Source organism: Micromesistius poutassou (assembly GCF_964030765.1).
Source record: "Micromesistius poutassou genome assembly, chromosome: 17".
In the NCBI taxonomy this organism is placed as follows: domain Eukaryota; kingdom Metazoa; phylum Chordata; class Actinopteri; order Gadiformes; family Gadidae; genus Micromesistius; species Micromesistius poutassou.
In genome coordinates, this window is record NC_140287.1 from 10,871,227 (window position 1) to 10,889,880 (window position 18,654).

Genomic DNA, 18,654 nt, shown 5'->3' on the forward strand with positions numbered 1-18,654 from the left:
CATCGCTGTTGGTACAGTAAGGATGTTCATAGAACCAAGTGCCAAGCACAAACAAACAAAGGTTTACCCATTCCCTCTATACAACAAAGATAGCTAGGATAAGATGCTACACAATGCTAAGGACTATTTTAAGTTCAAAGACGTACAACATACAATAAGTGTCTAAATTAAGTGCCAGGACGTACAACATACAATAATTGTGTACATTAAGTGCTAGGACGTACAACATACAATAAGTGTGTGAATTAAGTGGCAGGACATACAGCATACAATAAGTGGGTAAGAGGGGTGTGTTGGGGACAGTAGTATGTGTGTCTGATCGGATGTCCCTGTTCTGCAGGTGTCTGAGTCCCTGGGCCTTCTGCGGTTCTGCGCTCCCTTCTACCACAACGGCCAGCTGGTGGAGGCCTGCGTGCGGACGCCCGGGCACGCAGCCTGCCCCTCGGTGCCGTCGCGCTGCAGACAGACGCGCGTGGTCTTCCACATCCTGCACTACCTGGTGGACAAAGACTTTGTGGGCCCAGAGACGGTGGAATACCAAGTGCCATCGCTGAAGTACAGCCTCCTGATCCTCCCTGTGGAGAAGGGGGATGATGTGTTGGATATCTACCTGAACAGTCTCGAGGGACGGGAGCTGACCTATAACAACACGACCATTACTGGCATGGACCTCGGTATCAAGGAGACCTTGTTCAAGTATTATCTGGCCAGGGATTCTGTGTATCCTGTGCTGGCCGTTGTCTCTCTGTTTTTTACTATGGCTGTGTACCTCAAATCCATCTTCGTATCAGTGTTGTCTCTGCTCGCCATCACCGGTTCCCTCCTCACGTCCTATTTAATCTACAAGGTTGTGTTCCGTCTGACGTTCTTCCCTCTGCTCAACCTATCAGCGGCCCTCATTCTCCTCGGCAGCTGCTCAAATCACGTCTTCACCTTCTATGACTTCTGGAACCTGCAGCTGTCGCAGTACCCCTCGGCCCCCCTGGAGAAGCGGGTGCGTCGGGTCATGCAGGAGGTGGGCTATCTGGTCCTGGCTTCAGGCTTGACCTCCAGTGTGGCGTTCTTCTCCGGCTATCTCAGCAGCATCACCGCCATCCGCTGTTTCTCTGTTTACCTCGGGACCGCCTCCCTGATCTGCTCCCTGTCCGCCATCGTGTGGCTGCCCTGCTGCTTCGTCCTGCGCGAACGCTACACCGTAGCCTCCTCCTCCTCCTCCGCGGCCCTTCAGAGATGGAAGCCTTGCTGTGCCAAAAACCCAGGAGGCTTCTGGGACACAAGCTCAAGAAAGCGATGCCTCTTCACAATAGTGCAAAGGTTAAGGGGGCTGAAAAGAGGGCTCAATGACACGGCCAGCCTGCTGTTTCTGAAGATACTGCCGTGTGGCGTGGTCAAGTTCAGGTACATCTGGATGTGCTGGTTTGCGGTACTTGCCGTCGGTGGGACATACATCTCCTGTGTGGATCCTGGTATGAGGCTGCCCACGCTGGACAGCAGCTCCACACAGCTCTTTCGCTCCAGCCATCCGTTTGAGAGGTTTGATGCAGAGTACCGCAACATGTTCATGTTTGAGAGGCAGACCAATGGGGAGGATAAGCCTGTCACTGTGATGCTGGTTTGGGGGGTCAGCCCCACGGATAACGGGGACCATTTTAACCCGAGGAGCAACGGCTCTTTGGTCCTCGACCCGAACTTCAACATGAGCAGTCCAGAGTCTCAGGTCTGGTTGAGTGATTTATGCAGCAGGATTCAGAACCAAACATTCTACTTTCAGCCAACATCTGGAGATAGAGACACAATGCCGGAAAACATCTGTTTTGTGGAGCAGTTGACGCGCTGGGTGTCTGCTAGACGTTGCCCAGACAGTCACGACGACGGCCACCGGGTTTGTTGTCAGGATATGCAGTTCCCCTACCCATCCGGTACCTTTGAGCAGTGTCTCCGGATGATGCTGGCAGAGAGGCCCGCTGAGGGCCATCTGGCCCACGGCGACGGCCTGTACTTCCAAACAGATGGCAGCATCGCTGCGCTCGTATTGGCGTTCAAAACAACATACTTATACAGCTTCAACTACAGCAAGACCAGTCACTTTCACAGAGAGATATCGACATGGTTCTCAAAGGAGATGTCAGGCGCACCACGGGGGCTCGAGGACGGCTGGTTCATCAGTCCACTGTCCCTCTTTGACCTGCAGCAAGCGCTGAGCTCTGAGACCCTCGTGGTAGCCGGCTTCTCAATAGCCCTCACCTTCACTTGTCTTCTCTTGACCACCTGGAACATTTTGCTGAGCATATACGGCACCTTGGCTGTGGGGGGCTGCGTGTTTGTCACCGTGGGTCTGCTGGTCCTACTGGAATGGCAGCTGAGCGGCATCGAGGCGCTGCTTATTTCCACCGCGGCTGGGCTGTCGGTAGACTTTATTGCCAACTACTGCATCTCCTATAACTCGGCTCCACACACAGACCGAATAGGGAGGGTGGCCCACGCCACCAAGCGGATGGGCTGTCCCGTGGCGATCGGCTCTGGCGCCTTCTGCTGCGTGGGGATCATTATGTTGCCGGCCACTGCCTTAGTGTTCAGGAAGTTAGGAATTTTCCTCTTTCTGGTAAAATGTGTCGCGTGTGGATTTGCGACATTCTTCTTCCAGTCGCTGTGCTGTTTCTTCGGGCCTCAGAAGGACTTTGGTAAGATCATGCTGCCCTGTTTGACGGAGCAAACGGCAGACAGGGTGCTGTCCTCCTGCTCGGACACAGAACCCGGTACTGGGTCGGCTTCGGCTGCTAACGGTGCGTTCTGCAGACCTAGAGTCAGGAAGGACTACGAGTACAACAACCACCACCAGCAGCGCCAGCAGAGGGATGAACAGCCCGGAGGCGGAGGTGGTGGGCGTGGTCCTGAGCAGTATGAGCTTCAGCCGTTGGCTTGCCGTCTGAGTGACAGCTTTGAGAACAGCACGTGTACCAGTAAGCTGTCCAACCGGCCCTCTGTGCTCTCGGATGAGATCGAGGAGTGCAGGAGGGACATGGAAAGGGACCGGACGGAGGCAGAGAGCGAGGAGCTGTGTAGTCACCAGCACAGGGTGTGCCGTCCGCCTCAAGCCCTTCAGACGTCCTCCCCCTACAAAGAGAGCGCCCTGCGACCGGCAGCCCAACCACAGGGAGACGCCGCCACGGAGATACTCCTCTGTAAGATGTGCAGAGGCCAGACCGGAGGGGTGAAGCTCTGGAGGGGGGAGACCTTCTCCTCTTCCTCCAGCATGGAGGAGACGGCCATCAGCCAGACCCTGGAGACCATCGACCAGCCTTCACTCTGTAAAGAGGGACACGCAGCTGCAGACCAGCTCCATCAGCATTCACAGCTCCTCTACCGGTCCCAGAGCTCCTGCGACGGCCCGGAGGACCCCACGGAGACGTGTCAGAGGGATACGGAGCCGGGAGCCTCCAACACTCAGCAGGCAGAGGAGGAGGAGGAGGAGGAGTTACAGCCCGGACACCTCAACGGGAAGAGGGACACCCTGAGGCTGTCCCTGAAGGAGACCGTTTACGAGACGTCCTCGGGCGGCAGCGGGAAGGGCCGGACGGGGCAGAGCGAGGAGGTGGTAATCATACCCAACAGTAAGCCCGACCTGCCCGACGTGTGGCTCAAGAGGGACGGCCAGAGAGAACACGCCGACTACAGCTGAGGGGATCAGGGTAGCGCTGTGCGATTGGTTACCGTGCCCAATCAGGATGCTTGGTAACTACTATTGTGATATGCTCAAAGGGAAGATACACCAGTTGTGAAGTAACTTAAAATAACAGCATGCATCACTAATGCTACCGCTGGGGCGACCGGGTTACCAAGTTACATGTGTTTCCGAATGACTTGAGCTGATGTTAATTGGATTGATTTGATTTAAAATCAATCAAAGCATGAAACCTTGTTCATGCTACAAAGACTGCACATATTTCGTGAACCATCTATCACATAAGCACATAATTATAAAAGAAAAATACAGTATTATCATCAGTTGCTTATATGTTAAGAATGTCACGTTGTGCCTGAAGTCCTTAGTATAACAGATCCTAAAGACAAACGTTGTGCAGCCGACAGACTAGCCTCAACACTGCCCCCAGTGTGACAGACTGTTCAGGCTGGAACTATTGTGTCAAGCCATACTGTAGTGTACCCCCTCGTTCGACTTTTAAAGAAAGGTACAAAGATAATATGCTGCTTTGTTATTTTATACGTTTTACCTTTAAGGTATAGTTCTTAAGGACGGCCAAAGAAAACTTTAAGATAAACCTATAAAAGTGTTATTGTTAAAGGAAAAATAATCCATTATCACTTAGGAAATGGATATCCATCCTGTTGGTTGAATGGTACATTTAATCTCCACACAGATGGAACAAGTCAAGACTATTTTAGGATGTTTCCGAACGGCAAACTGTCTATCTTCATATTAAGAGGCTGTGCAGTGGTTTTGTGTTGTGCTGATAGTGTCAGTGTTGTCAATAAGACACATAAGCTTGCATTGTTATTTGTAGCCTTACCCATGCAGTCAATGCTGAAACTCAAATATGACGTTTTAATGTCTGTGCCATAAAATGTGATTTTACTTTTCTTAATGGACGTGAGACACAGATTACAACGAATACCATCGACTGCAGAGATCAATGTGTGTGTGTGGCGTGCGCCCTACCTTTTGGACAAGAAAAAGGTTCTTGCAAGTGAGTTGACTGGTTCCTTGATAAATCCTTGTGCCACTGCATGTTAGTGTTCACCTCACAAAGCTCCATGCGGCCCCACTGCATCCTGTAGCAGACGTCTGAGTAACAGAATGGCTCCATTCTGCCAGTCCACATCACACTACATTAGAGATTCTATTTTTGTCCGGTGCCATTAGAGAAATGGTTTAGATGGCGTATGTGCAGCATGTGCCAAGATTCTGCAGCAAGTTTTATTTTCAGAAACAACTCTTATTGTGTGTGTGTGTGTGTTGTCTTTTACAAAAGTGAAAAGTAAATCACGAGAGATATTTAAGGTAATAAATGTGTTGTATTGTCTGCAACAGAGGGTTTGGTGGCTAAATATGAACTTTGACTAGAACATAGTGCGGTCACGTGTGCCTAAGCAGGGTCAATTCAAAGTCTCCTCGTTGACGACTTTAATCTTGATTGAGTGGTTTTAATGAAATGCTTACAATGACCTGTCATAGAACAGGATGGTGATTATCACAGGCTCTGTGGGAACACCAGAAATAAGAAATGTTGCCACCCTTATTGTTTACAATTGTCAAACTGGTTACTTGGGGAAATAAAAATAAAAAATACACTTTTATGACATTTCTAACCAGCTCTATTATTTAAAGCTGAAAGCTTTATTCTAGCAAGAACTTATTAAAAATAACTTAATTGTCAACCATTGTCTTGCAGCATATCTTCATCCACAAATAAATTCAGCGTCAAAAGAGTATTTTAAATGTCACAGCAATAGTAAACGACGCATTTCTCCCTTTGATTTACAGTGAAATGAGGCATTAACAGATGATACCTGTGTCTCTAAAAGGTATGGACCTATGGGTCGTCGACCCAGTCTTCCTCAGCCCACTCAGGCAGGCGTGTGGAGTAGTCAAAGTCGGGCCCTTTGTAGCGCAGGGCGTGGAGGTACATGACGAGCTCCTTCTCCGTGGGGTCCTGCCTCACAATCTTACACTCGCTGCAGAGCCGGTCTCTGATCCCTGTGGGGAGGGGCCTTAGAGGGGCGCCGGCCTCCGGGGGCTCCTCATTGGCTGTCGCGTGGCATTTGGAGTTCCTCACGGAGTCCTGATCGCTACTCAGGTTTTCTACAGGCTGATCCTCAGTCCTGATCCTAACGTCCTCTCCCGCCTCATTCGCTGTTTTGCCCGACCTTGCTGTGCCGCCGTGCTGCACGCCTGGTGAACCGGTCCCTGCAGGACAGGAACCATCATGCTTAATATTGTTCGGTGAATCCTTGTTCTCCTGCTCCGGTGAAACCAGAACATCCACCTTCCCCTCCACCTCCCCCGGGGCGGGTTTGACCTCCTCCTCTGGTATATCCAGCAGGTGGAGGCTGTCTTTGGAGCGATGCTCCTCCATCAGGTCCTTCAGCAGATCCTCGTCGCTCTTCCCCAGCTGCCCGCCCTTGCCCCTCAGCGGGCCCCAGGCCGAGGCACCGTAGACGGGGTCGTTCAGGATGGGGAATCCCAGGTACTGGAGGTGGACACGGATCTGGTGCGTGCGGCCCGTGAGCGGCCGGCAGCGGACCACGCTGGAGCTGCCGTTGAAGCTCAGCCTCTGGAAGACCGTACGGCAGTCCTTGCCTTTAGGGTGGACCCGACAGAGGCCCACCTTGAAGGAGACCACGAGGATGGGCTCCTCGCACACCTGCTCCTCCTCTGGGAACTCCCCGTCCACGCGGCACACATACTCCTTCTCCAGCTGAGGAACAGAAACAGGAGGTGAACATCAGGAGCACCACGAAGGGAGTAGAAGATGAGCTCCGTGCCCGCAATCAGTAAAAACCCAAATTCATGCTATCATGACTAGAGTAGTTCCGATACCGATACCAGTAACGGAAATACCTCCGATACTGCCTAATACGCAGTATTGGGTATCAGCGAGTACTATGCACTGATCTGATACGATCACATGACTAGCTCTCTACTACACAGGCAGAGAATATCACAAACACGTGCAGTGTTATGCTGCGTTCGTTAACGGTCGGAGGCCGAAATTCGGAATGGGTGCGTTTGAGCTACCAAGTCGGAAAAAAAATGTATGCATGGACGCTTAACTACAAGAATACAAATGTATTAATATAATTATAGATTATGAATGTAAACGATCTAGTTCTGAAAAAAGTTTAAAAGGAAGAAAAAGTAAGTGAACCGGCTACACATTGTGGTCATCGTAAGAGAACCCTTCAATAAGAACAAGTGCTATTAGCAGTCACAATGCTAGATGCTGTATCAGTATATACTCGGTATCGGCCGATACTCAAGTTCAGGAATCTGAACATCTGTAATGAACATCAGGAGCCCCACAGAACAGAAAGAAGAGGACCTCCATGTCTACAATCACTAAGACCCCATCTTCAGGTATGTCTTCGGACATACCTGTCTGTCCCTGACCAGCTGGTCCAGTTTCTGGGACACCTCCAGTGTGCGTGCGAACATTAGCACCCCGGAGGTGAGGCGGTCCAGCCTGTGGACCGTATGGAGCCCGGAGATGTTCAGCTCCTTGCCCAGGATGAAGATCACCGTGTTGTGGCGGAACCGGCCGCACGGATGAACGGGGATGGAGGCCGGCTTGTCCACCACCAGCACCTCCCCATTGTCGGCGATGACCTCCAGGGGTCTGCCCACCACGGGGGGCTCATGGCGATGCACCGTGTTCCTCATGTGGTCGTTGTTCTGCGGAGAAGAAGAACCGGGAGCTCAGGGTTTGGGTTGACAACAACAATCCCTTCTCGGCACAAAACTCAAAATGGAAGATTGTAAACAGCAGTGTCTCGAGTCTCTCGACACAGAAAGAGATCCACATGACGCAGTGTTTACATCATGCATCAACGCACACCAAACTCAGTGTGATATAGAAGAAGAATATACAAAATAACCTATTTCAATATTCACAAGTATGCCTACGGTTCAGAAGAAACATTTCAATATGTCGACCTATTCTAATACAAGCTGTTCGAGGAATATATATTCTAGACCTGATATATCTCTGAAGAAGTGTTAAACGACACTCACCCTGAGCACTATGGACAGGTCGTCCACGATTGTCTCGTTCAGTCTGATTCGTCCTTCTTTAGCCGCCCTCTGATAATACTCGATCGACTCGGACCTGAACTCGTCCTTGAACACCTCCAGGAGGCTCTTCCCGATCCACCGCCCTTTGCAGTACGTTTTGAAGTCATAGTAGTAGGGGTGGACTTTGCGGAGACCCCCTTCGAAGTAATGTGTGGTCTCGTTGAAGTGTTCCTGGCTGAAGCTGACCCCGGGGTTCCTCTTCTGCGGCGGCGGGATGAACCTCTCCCCGGGACGCGGCTTCTTCCCGCCGCCTCCTCGGCGTCTTTTCCCTCGAGAGCTCTTCTCAGGTGCGTCCGCCTCCTCGCTCTTGCGTTTACCTGTCCCCTCTGCCGCCGGGGGCTCCTTCACTGTCTCACCTGTACCGTCTTCAGATGTCCTGACGGCATCCTCCTCCATGGTGCGGGGAGGGGTATGATGTTGATACCGGGAGATAACGGGACGATCAAATGGATCTAATCGAATACGTAGCAAAGTGCTTTTGATGAGGTATCTTCTGAGAGAATTGAAGATCATGTGTGGTACTCTTTAAATGGCAGTAGTGCTCTAATTGCTAATCCTATCCTTTAATACATCTAAGTATAAAATATAACGCCGACACTTAGATGGTAAACACTCACGTGTATCGCACTGTAGATTTCGCCGGTGTCGCACAGTGATGACGTGTTTCAGAAGTCACAGAAAACATGTGATGCTTTGCCCGTATAGTAAAATGAAAAGCGTAACATACTTGATAAACATCAGATGTTTTGTTTATTAACATCGATCAAATACATTTGCGATATTGCATCGCTTCAAAAATAAAATTTACCACACCCGACACTAAAGGGTTAGTGTTCCTTATGAGAAAATGCAGTACATAACTTCAAAATAATATTTTATAATAATTTTTTTAAATTATATTATAATAAAAATATGCTATTTTATAGTTTTAAAGCCATATGTCCTAATACCATTTTTCTGACATAGATTTTCTTTGAAGGCCTGTATAACATTTCACAAATGTCAAACTTCTCCAGAGCTCAAATAATAAATCTTAATTACATTTGATTAAACTAACATTTTTAATAAATTATCCAAAACTGATTTTAAGCTCCCTGCACAGATATTCCAGGCGTTGGTTTATGTGTGCGATCCATAGACTAGAACAAGCAGGAGGAGGGTGTCCGTTTAACCACCCGACAGGCCGGCCCTCTGGTCAGTCCATAAGAACCATCAAGCACACACTGATAAGGCGGACAGAAGCAGATTCCTCCAGGTTGCTGGGAGACGGTTTAACAGGGCAGATGGTCTGAGTTAGACCTACAGCCAGTTCTATGGACCTCCAGAAACACAACATCAGCACCACCTCCTGCAGAGGCAACCACACTGTGGTCAGAGATCATCTCTGGGGAAAGAAGTTAAAAGAATATAAAAAAATAGATTTTTACACCAACAGGCAAGATCTTTCACCATGCAAGTAAATGGTTAATATACTGCATTTATGTAGCGCTTTTCTAACCTGTGGCCACTCAAAAAACGCTTCACAATATTGCCTAACATTCACTTATTCATGCTCACATTCACACACCAACGGCGGTGTCAGCCATGCAAGGCGACAGCCAGCTCGTCGGGAGCAGTGTGGGTGAGGTGTCTTGCTGCAGGGACACCTCAACCCCTAGCCAGGAGGAGCCGGGGATCGAACAAGCAACCCAAGTTGTAAATACAACTTCAGTAAATATGAAGTATGATACTAATGACTCATTCCTTGTTGACTAAATAAACAGCTGGGTGTAGCGGTCGTACCAAGGACACTGGTGCTTCTTGTCGGTCAGAGGGACATAGATCACGCCCATCAGGGCCTTTTTGAGGAAGGTCCCGTCGGCCTGCCGGTCATACTGCTCCAGGACCTGCCCTCCCCCCTCCGGTCCCACCGGCAGAACCAGGCGACCGCCGGGCTTCAGCTGATCCAGGAGCTGCCGACAGCGAACAGGGAGAAACCGTACAGCAGATGCTACCGTGTCATGTCAAAGGCATTCATTTGTCTGGTTTTAGATGGTTATACTTTGGGATTTTGTGTGTGTGTGTGTGTGTGTGTGTGTGTGTGTGTGTGTGTGTGTGTGTGTGTGTGTGTGTGTGTGTGTGTGTGTGTGTGTGTGTGTGTGTGTGTGTGTGTGTCAGCAGACAACCCTTTGTCGTGTCAAAGGCACTCATCTTATTTTATATTGTTATACTTTGGAATCTTTCTTACCGCCTTGGGGAGGGTGGGGGCCGCTGCCCCAACATGAATGGCATCATACGGGGCCGCATCTGGATGGCCGAGTCTCCCGTCCCCCACTGGTGACACATTTCACAACACTGAGCTCACTACTGTTCACCTTTTACCTGAATATAAACAAACTATTGAAGTTTGCATTAAGAGAAACAGCAAACGTTTGCAGTTTGTTTAGCAACGTTTGTAGTTTGTTTAGGTGGAAGGCTCATGTGCGTGGTTCCGCTTAGTTTGAGGTTTAGTTTAGGTTAAACCGAAGCCAGACTCGCCTACAAACTGGATCCTTCCGGAGGAGAGCAGTTCCGGGTCGTCCGCTTGCACGTTCTTCACCGACGTCCAGACCAGTGCGTCTATATGCTCGATCCCCACCACCTTACCATCAGGTCCCACCTGGGGTACAGAGTCAGTGGAGAGCAGCCAGGACCGCCCACCATAGAGTCAGGACCGCCCATCATAGAGTCAGGACCGCCCACCATAGAGTCAGGACCCCCCACCACAGAGTCAGGACCCCCCACCACAGAGTCAGGACCGCCCACCAATGGGAGAGGAGACCCCCCAAACACTGTCAGGACTACCCACCGTAGAGTTAAGACCGCCCACCACAGACTCAGGACCACCCACCATAGAGTCAGGACCGCCCACCACAGAGTCAGGACTGCCCACCCTAGTAAGGACTGCCCAAAATAGAGTCAGGACCGCACACATTAGAGTCACACCAATGGCAAGCAACAATACAACCCCTTTAAGTTCCCCTATTCTCCCACCTGGCACGAGGCTGAGAGTAACTACAAGACATTCATGACCAAGCAGCCTCCAACCTGGTGGTGAAGTAAGGTCCTTTAAGGCAGGTTAAATACAACACTGATAATACCCAGGACTAGGTGGAGAGATTATATCTCAACACTGGCCTGGGAACGCCTCGGGATCCCCCGTCAGAGCTGGTCAATGTGGTCCGGGAAAGGGAAGTCTGGGGCCCCCTGCTTGAGATGCAGCCCCCGCGACCCGACCCCGGATAAGCGGATGACGATGAAGATGAAGAGACAACACTGATAATATGGAGATTACCATCCTAGCCAGGCAGGCTGTGAGATATCCACTCCCAGAGCCCACATCGAGGGCCGACGCCCCCTGCACCAGCTTGTCACTCAACACCTCCAGCGCATGGGCGTGCTGGAGGGAAAGGCACAGCCCGAGAGAACCCATCGTTACACAGTGCTCAGCCCTCTCATTAAACAGGCTGACATTCAGTCCGAAATGTCAAGGCCAATCGTAGTAATATTTGACCACTCACCATGTGTGGGGCACTTATTGTTGCACTGTATCCTGTGTGAAGTACAAGCATCCAAATATATCAACACAATATACTGATGATATAGTAATAATAATAATAATATTGATTGATCACCATAACATCCATCCGTGTGTGTGTGTGTGTGTGTGTGTGTGTGTGTGTGTGTGTGTGTGTACCAATGGACTGTGGAGAGTCAGCATAAGCATAGTTTCTGGAATATAGCCCTCTGTCTGTCGCCATCATGGCATCAAACACCCGGTCATTCCGGATCACCCCATGTTCTGAAGGAGCAACAAGAACACAAATTGGTTACATATATCATACAAAACAACCATTTCTTCATCAACGGTTTCAGCATGGATACTTAGGGGAGAGAGATGGACGTTTAACGCCAGTCAGTGGGTAAGGTCTTTAATATTGGTGCCACTCTACCCCTTAGACGACTGATGAGTTCATGATGGGTTTTGCCACTCGACATCCACGCCATGGTCCGGGACACCAGCACGCCCATGGGGATCGCCACTACGAGCAACCGGAGCACTGCTCGCATTTCATGGATGATCTCCCTGTAATCCGAATACAGCACTTCAGAATGATATAGTACAGATACAGACAACCACCGTTCGTTATCAACGTGCCAGGCAGAACTGGAGTGCACCGACAGTTGAGATGGCGATTCTAGGCAAATAACGAACACGGTTTACCTGGCACCTTAATGTGTTGATATCAAAATTGACATCCAAGAAGAGGGACACCTTAACGACGTGACCCCTTCAAAGAGCATAAACACTCTTGGCCAATAATAGTTGGAGCGAGAATAACGTTATCCAATCACATTTCGAAATGATTGATGGACAGCTACATCGTCCAATCACTGTTCTCAAAATAAGGAAGTGGTTTGCAGCGACGCTTAAGCCATCGGCAAGCAGAGCTAGAATATAGGATAGGATACCTGACCAGCTAATGCTCTATTCCCTTTAGTTATACAGGTAAGACGTTTTCATGTTACATTTAGAAAGCATTGATTGCAGAGTCTTTATTTTAAATGAATACATTTAAGATTCAACACAAAGCGATCTGCTCAACTAGCTAAGCATGTGAACAGCAGCTCGCTGGTGTATGAAAGCTCCTGAGTAAAACATAAAAACACAAAAATGATGCATTCGTCAACACTTCTCTTGCTTTTCTCTTTCTGCGTGTGCCTAGGACTCGACGGGTTGTCTCTGTCCCTACGAGACCAGCTCACCACACATAGGTTCCTGCATGTTATTCTGAAGTGAGAGTCTCAGAACCATGGAGGACTTCGGGGTCCAGGAGGTCCGGTCCAGCGGAGATCTGTGGTCCGACATCTGCTCCACTCTACCAGAAGTGAAGGACGAATTGGCGAATCAGGAAGAGAACACTCTCTTCACAGACTCCTTCAAGCCAGTCTCGCCAGTGAACGGACAGTCTAATGGAAGGACAGCAGACCTCCCATCACCAGATGGTCCCACCACGAATTGGCAACCCATGGATGATTCAGAAATCTACATCGCCAGTTTAGGTATTTGTTTTGGTCCCATTAGTTGACTTCATCACTTTAAGTACACAATTTACTTTGAAGTTGTATCCTCTTTATTAAATTAACCTATTTCTTCTGAACTATACCCCAAAGTACTAGACTCATTTGAATATTCCTCTCTGTGGTTCTGAACCTCATTGATATATGCTGCTTATTTATAGACAAGATGTATTTGAAATATCTTTCTAGAGAATCGTCTGAAGAGACTAAAGGGCCTGTCCAGTGACGTGACCTCCAGGGACATGCTGAAGTCTCTGTCTCAGGCCAAGAAGGAGTGCTGGGACAGATTCCTGCACGACACACAGACGTCTGAGATCTTCCAGAGCGGAGACCTGGACGAGGGGTGAGCTGGAGCCAACAACACCATACCACTTGAACTATTTATTATTATACGTTTCTTATGAGTAAATACATTTTGGGGGCTGGATGCTCTAGTTGTTATGCAGTGTTTGAATACCAGTTGAAACCCATTGTCTGAATGTCCCAATGAACTGGGTTAACCTAACGATTGTTCATGCTTGCCACTTCTCTATGGTCTATGAACTAAATGTAAATGAAGTCTAATGACATTTTTTTTATTATATCATAATATATATTTATTTAAAAAGTAATTCAATTCCATTATTTGCTCTGTGTGTCCATCTAACTGGGGAGATATACCAGTCGTGTGTGTCCACTGATTCCCTTGTCTGCGTTTGCTATCCCAGGGCCATGGAGCACTTCAAGCGCTGGCTGATCCCAGAGAAGGTGGCCATCAGTGCAGAGGAGCTGGAGTATCTGCTGAGACCATCTGTGACCCGGGAGGACGCCACCGCCGCACCGGACCAAACGCAGAGGGGAGACGGAGAGGAGGGGGACGGGGAGAGGCCCGGCTTGGAGGAGGACCCACACCAGCCAGAGAAATGATTGTGTGTATCCGGAGATAACTCACTTGATATTGTTTTAAAACAGACCTTTTTTTTTGTAGGTCTAGGACTATCCATTAGAGCCCACTTCCTGCATTCCTGCTATGTTGTGGAGAGGAAGTGTTTAGGCAATAGCCATGATTCTTATACATCCTGCCTTTCTTTTCTTATGTGTTTGATCGTATTATAGATGTATAGATATTGATACCCAATGTAGTATTTAAACAGGTTTGTTTTCTAATAGTCTCGCCCGTGATGCAGTTGGAAATTGTTCAATGCCAAATGCAGTGTTACCCCGAAACTATGCATTTTTAATGTGTCACTGCAAACGCTGGTTGTTGTTTCTCTGATGTTTTTTCCTTTGCAGTTTTAAGTCAACCTGCCAGTATCATGAAGTATAATACTAACCCGTTTATATATATATATATATATATATATATATAAATATATATATAATCACATATACATGTGATTAAAATTCAATCAAATCGATCAAATCGTTCTCTTTTGAAGTCTGTACTGCTAATAAACCAGTGTTTTTCAAGTACACTATGACAAAAGAAATATATTTTTCTATAAAAGAGTCAGCCTTTTGCTGTGAGAAATTATCAATATTATACCAAAAATATGTTATGTAAACTGTAGATCATTGGTTCCCAAACCTCGACTTATACCACTAAATTCATTAAGACCGTCCGCTGACCAAACGCAAACAATAAAAAGTTGATAAAAACACATTCAGTGGCTGAGCAAAGAGTGCCTGCGCCATATACACACGTATGACTGCAAGAAATCTAGGGGGAGACTCGGGACAGGGCCTAATTAATCATATGACCTCTCACCTGTTGCCCTCCTTGCTCTCGTTGTTTTTTTTCTGTCCTGCAATCGGTCTTCGGTCTGTTGACAGTGAGTAAAACAGGTTTTTTTGGTAATGTGATTCAAAAGTGTGATATTGAGGGCATATTACGGCATTGGGGAAGTTCTGCAGGAGAACAAGGCCCTGTCCAAATTCTCGCCCTTCCCCTAGATTTGAGCCCTAACCCTGGATTTTGCGCGTTCCTGCGAAGGGGTAGGATGTCCCAATACTTAAGGGAGCATGGGGGAGTGCTGTTTTCCCCTTAAAATCATCCCTTGAACGCTAGCCAGCTCGGGAGCTGACTTGCAGCTAAGGGCACTCAAAGCAAGTGTTCTTGTTAAGGGGAGAGAAATGGGACTGGGCCCAAGACACCACCATCTCCTAATTTGCAGCATGTTTTCCTTTGAAGAAGGAAATGCAGGAAGATTTAAATATGTTTGTAAGTCAAGAGGTACTGGTTAATATAATGTCATGCATATTTCCCCAGGATACATTTCAATACCAATTAATGTGTTTTGAATGTAGCAAGCAAACATTTTGCAGATAACAGCAATGCTATAACATACTGAATAGTTCTTACCATCAAAACAAACAAGCCACAGTTGTTGGAGCACCCTTGCTCTGTTAGGCCCTGAGGTGTGAACAAGGTATTTTAATAAAATAATGGCAAGAAAATAGTAAAATGTTAGCAAATGTTATTAAGTAATGTCTCACCCGGATATCATTCACGCCAAGCGTCCGTCTCAAAGAGGTGGCTGTGTTTTCTCCTGCAGTGTGTTTTAAAGTTTTTTTTGTTTAAAATCATTTTGCAATGAGGACAACGAAATATCTTTTGTTCACTAGATGCTTTAGTAGCCACGGAACATTCTACAGTAGCCAATGGGTGTTGAGCGGGGGCCAATGGGCGATGAGTGGGGGCCTCTGGGTGCTGAGTGGGGGCCAATGGGTGATGAGTGGGGGCCTCTGGGTGCTGAGTGGGGGCCAATGGGCGATGAGTGGGGGCCTCTGGGTGCTGAGTGGGGGCCAATGGGTGATGAGTGGGGGCCTCTGGGTGCTGAGCGGGGGCCAATGGGTGATGAGTGGGGGCCTCTGGGTGCTGAGCGGGGGCCAATGGGTGATGAGTGGGGGCCTCTGGGTGATGAGTGGGGGCCTCTGGGTGCTGAGCGGGGGCCAATGGGCGATGAGTGGGGGCCTCTGGGTGATGAGCCGGGGCCACAGACTGCTGTACAGGGGCCACAGACTGCTGTACAGGGGCCACAAAGTGCTGTGTGGGGGCTGCAGCATGCCCCTCCTCCAGGTGTATTTCTAAGTGCTTTGTCAATTGCGAACGATTTATAATTGTTGCTGCACAATAGCAACAATGAAAATGTGTTGCCGTCCGACAACTTAATCCACACTTGATCATTGTGAACTCTGTAAGAGAGGAATGAAGGGAATAAGATTCATACTTGTGAAAAAATACTAATTAATTCATTTGTGTAATATTTAAGATAAGCACCTTTGTGTTTTACTGACGAATGGCCTTTTATATGGTTGTCCACCATATATTTTGCACCCATGTATTTGCAGAAGGGACAGTGGAAAAGTTCACTGTTGGTGCATTTATTAATGGTTGGTGTATCACCATCAGAAAGTATACTGATGTGTCTCTATATATCAGAGGGGAAAAGAATAGACATAAAGGGCACAGCATCACTTAAAGTCAAGCTAAAACATAACTTTTACCATCTGAAATTGACATGTACAGGTTTTTTTCTCTTTTTACCACATTTCCCTTATCAGGGATGGCCTCAGGAAGAGGAAGTTTATCAGCCTGGGCTCGACCGTGGAGAGCATGAGAGGCCTTCAGCCCAGCATGTGGGGCTCCATGTAGCGGGAGCCGAGCATGTGGGAGCTCCATGTTACCTTCTTCATTTCTCTCAGACATACTCTAGGGTAGAAACACACACAAATACAGCGAATTAGTTACTGTGTTTATATACCTGGATTTGAAATCAGATTTTTTTTGGACACATTGCGGCAACTTAGTTGGCTAATCTACTTGAAATGTGCCCAAAACACCGCCTAAATGCTATTATTCACTAGCCTTGCTATTAGCAGACTAAGCTCAATTGTAGATTGCACGACGTTCTGGGGAAGCTGCTGTCATTTCCTTCAGCACAAGAGGCGTGGGCAGAGTTAAATTGACTGTGTACTTAATTGGCTGCTTGCCGTCGCTTCCCATCGTCATTATGTTAAACCAGCCAATAGCGCGCCAGGGGGAAAAGCCAGCTTGGTGATTGGCTCCCGCAAAAACGTATCGAAACTAGAAAGAAATGATTGCTTTTCTCCACTCCAGACCCTTCTGCAGGGCGAACTCAAATCGCCGGCAGAAAGGGCGGGGCTACCCAGTCAAATTATTCACACTGACTTATATACATGAGGCCTATTCACGTTACTTGCATCCATGAATAGTTTAATGATCAACTTGTTGGTTTCTCCATAAATTAGTTTTTAATTTGCACGAACAGAGAGCGGCAACTTACCTCTAGGCAGAAAAGCGCGCAATATTATGGAGTCAGACACACGTTGTTCTTCTTCCGTGCGGAGTCAAACATTTACCTCCACCCACGTTGAGCCACTCCTCGATCTGCGTACTGCAGTGCAGGCATGGGACTGCAGGGTCGCTCACGGCAACAGCCACAACTGGTGACGCCATTGTTAAAGGAGGGGCTAGGAAACGCCAATCTGCTGATAACCTCCCAGGTCACCATGGTGATACAGCGACGCTAAAAGAGATGGACTTTCGTGTCACAGATAACCCAGGCTTTGCGCGCAACATACCTCGCTAACCCACTAATCGAGGTTCGTAGTATACCCCACTGGTCAGTTGGAAACAGTGGAAAGAAAACACCAATAAAGACGTCTAACCTCCCAGATATTGACCTAGGAAACACAAACCAACACCTCAATGAACAGAAAACATTATGGAATACTTTTATTTTTAAAATAATATGTTTACTTAACTGATTCATAATATACTTATTTCAATAGTATACATTATTTGTTTTCGTTATTGTAATTGTTTCTTATTGCAAAACTAAAAACCAACGTACCGCCTGCAGTACCTTCACGGACCACCAGTCGGACCAGCAATTCCGGCGCCCCTGCGTCCCTTTGCTGGCGTTTGCTGTACGCGTCGGGACAAGGGGCGGAGTGCCCCCTTGTGGTGCAAGAGTCACAAGACAATCTTCAAGACAAACTCAACCACGAACACATTTTTTTAAATGAAATAAAACTCACTTTCTTTCAAACTCATATATTATTTATTACAATTAAATATTTTCTTTTATATTACATAAATCCATTTAAAACCATACAAATTATCTGTGCTGTGATTAATAGTTCCCAGATGCTCTCAGAATTCCATGCTAAGAAGAGGAATATAAATCCACAACAAATAAACCACTTGATTAAGTAAAGACGTCGTAGAAGTTGGATTTTTTTGTTTAGTTTTCTTTTTCAATTTACCCCTACTCCTTTTTGGTACAGACAACATTTCTTCGTTGTGATTCAAGATCAGAACAGCATTGAGAAAAATAAAATGTATTTGGAAGGTGCATTCATATAACAGTAATTGCTCATCTTCTGTTCACAACGTGGAATACAGGTTAACTGGAACAGGCACAAGGAAGGGGTGTGTAAGACGATGTCACACATCTTGATAAACCATAGTGGCTCTAGTGACTCCTAAGGCAGCTATAAGGGACTTTTCGCTCTGAGGAACGTGGAAGGGGCGACTAAGCAGTCCAGACGACCACACTACTCTCTATTCTCTATGCAGTGTTGGCTGACAGGGGTTCTGGGGAATCCGCTCAGAGAGTATAACCCGACTCAGATCATCGGGAGGTGTGTGTTTAAACTTAAAGACCTTTGGTTTATTCAGAAGGCGGGTTTAGAGAGCAGGGCGGGACTCAAATCCTCTCAACTGTTTAACACAAAAA

The 18,654-nt window shown here is 47.7% G+C and overlaps 4 protein-coding genes and 1 long non-coding RNA gene across 6 annotated transcripts in view; 2 read left to right on the forward strand and 3 right to left on the reverse strand.

Moving 5' to 3' along the window:
• Positions 1-3,679, forward strand: part of disp2 (dispatched RND transporter family member 2) — a gene marked incomplete at both ends in the record, with an annotated part of 12,081 nt that extends 8,402 nt beyond the window's left edge. The window contains one exon of the mRNA XM_084481736.1: positions 341-3,679. Coding sequence (XP_084337862.1) covers positions 341-3,679 — 3,339 coding nt within the window. The remainder of the gene's footprint in view (positions 1-340) is intronic.
• A 1,615-nt stretch (positions 3,680-5,294) lies between these two features.
• Positions 5,295-8,381, reverse strand: rpusd2 (RNA pseudouridine synthase domain containing 2). Its single transcript, XM_084482525.1, has 3 exons — positions 7,751-8,381; positions 7,115-7,411; positions 5,295-6,437 (listed from the first exon to the last, which is right to left on the reverse strand). The coding sequence occupies exons 1-3, from the start codon at positions 8,321-8,323 to the stop codon at positions 5,553-5,555; spliced, it is 1,755 nt and encodes a 584-aa protein (XP_084338651.1). The 5' UTR covers positions 8,324-8,381; the 3' UTR covers positions 5,295-5,552.
• Positions 8,382-8,541: 160 nt separating this feature from the next.
• On the reverse strand, positions 8,542-12,137 carry pcmtl (l-isoaspartyl protein carboxyl methyltransferase, like). 2 transcript variants are annotated; one of them, XM_084482533.1, is made up of 9 exons: positions 12,054-12,137; positions 11,782-11,915; positions 11,526-11,630; positions 11,350-11,381; positions 11,124-11,228; positions 10,328-10,448; positions 10,038-10,123; positions 9,593-9,762; positions 8,542-9,158 (listed from the first exon to the last, which is right to left on the reverse strand). In XM_084482533.1, exons 2-9 carry the CDS (start codon positions 11,897-11,899, stop codon positions 9,146-9,148), a joined length of 750 nt encoding a protein of 249 aa, XP_084338659.1. In that variant the 5' UTR covers positions 11,900-11,915; positions 12,054-12,137; the 3' UTR covers positions 8,542-9,145. The 2 variants fall into 2 exon arrangements, with proteins under 2 accessions (XP_084338659.1, XP_084338660.1); XM_084482534.1 differs by having other exon boundaries at positions 8,542-9,194.
• A 116-nt stretch (positions 12,138-12,253) lies between these two features.
• ccdc32 (coiled-coil domain containing 32) lies at positions 12,254-14,257 on the forward strand. The gene is made up of 4 exons (XM_084482535.1): positions 12,254-12,338; positions 12,556-12,892; positions 13,100-13,253; positions 13,618-14,257. The coding sequence occupies exons 2-4, from the start codon at positions 12,643-12,645 to the stop codon at positions 13,814-13,816; spliced, it is 603 nt and encodes a 200-aa protein (XP_084338661.1). The 5' UTR covers positions 12,254-12,338; positions 12,556-12,642; the 3' UTR covers positions 13,817-14,257.
• Positions 14,258-15,904: 1,647 nt separating this feature from the next.
• LOC311362650 lies at positions 15,905-17,288 on the reverse strand. Its single transcript, XR_014638822.1, has 4 exons — positions 17,197-17,288; positions 16,437-16,601; positions 16,170-16,320; positions 15,905-16,084 (listed from the first exon to the last, which is right to left on the reverse strand). It is a non-coding gene; the product is annotated as an uncharacterized lncRNA (long non-coding RNA).
• Positions 17,289-18,654: the final 1,366 nt, after the last annotated feature.

Excerpts from the sequence above, each read along its gene's own strand:
- rpusd2 (XM_084482525.1), bottom strand. The coding sequence starts at position 8,323 with ATGATCTTCAATTCTCTCAGAAGATACCTCATCAAAAGCACTTTGCTA. Across the intron at positions 7,412-7,750 it reads ACCTGTCCATAGTGCTCAGG|AACAACGACCACATGAGGAA; the intron begins GTGAGTGTCGTT and ends TCTTCTCCGCAG. Across the intron at positions 6,438-7,114 it reads AGCTGGTCAGGGACAGACAG|CTGGAGAAGGAGTATGTGTG; the intron begins GTATGTCCGAAG and ends TCTGTTCCTCAG.
- pcmtl (XM_084482533.1), bottom strand. The coding sequence starts at position 11,899 with ATGCGAGCAGTGCTCCGGTTGCTCGTAGTGGCGATCCCCATGGGCGTG. Across the intron at positions 11,382-11,525 it reads TGACTCTCCACAGTCCATTG|GATACAGTGCAACAATAAGT; the intron begins GTACACACACAC and ends TACTTCACACAG. Across the intron at positions 9,763-10,037 it reads CCCCCACCCTCCCCAAGGCG|CTCCTGGATCAGCTGAAGCC; the intron begins GTAAGAAAGATT and ends CGCTGTCGGCAG.
- ccdc32 (XM_084482535.1), top strand. The coding sequence starts at position 12,643 with ATGGAGGACTTCGGGGTCCAGGAGGTCCGGTCCAGCGGAGATCTGTGG. Across the intron at positions 12,893-13,099 it reads AATCTACATCGCCAGTTTAG|AGAATCGTCTGAAGAGACTA; the intron begins GTATTTGTTTTG and ends ATATCTTTCTAG. Across the intron at positions 13,254-13,617 it reads AGCGGAGACCTGGACGAGGG|GGCCATGGAGCACTTCAAGC; the intron begins GTGAGCTGGAGC and ends TTGCTATCCCAG.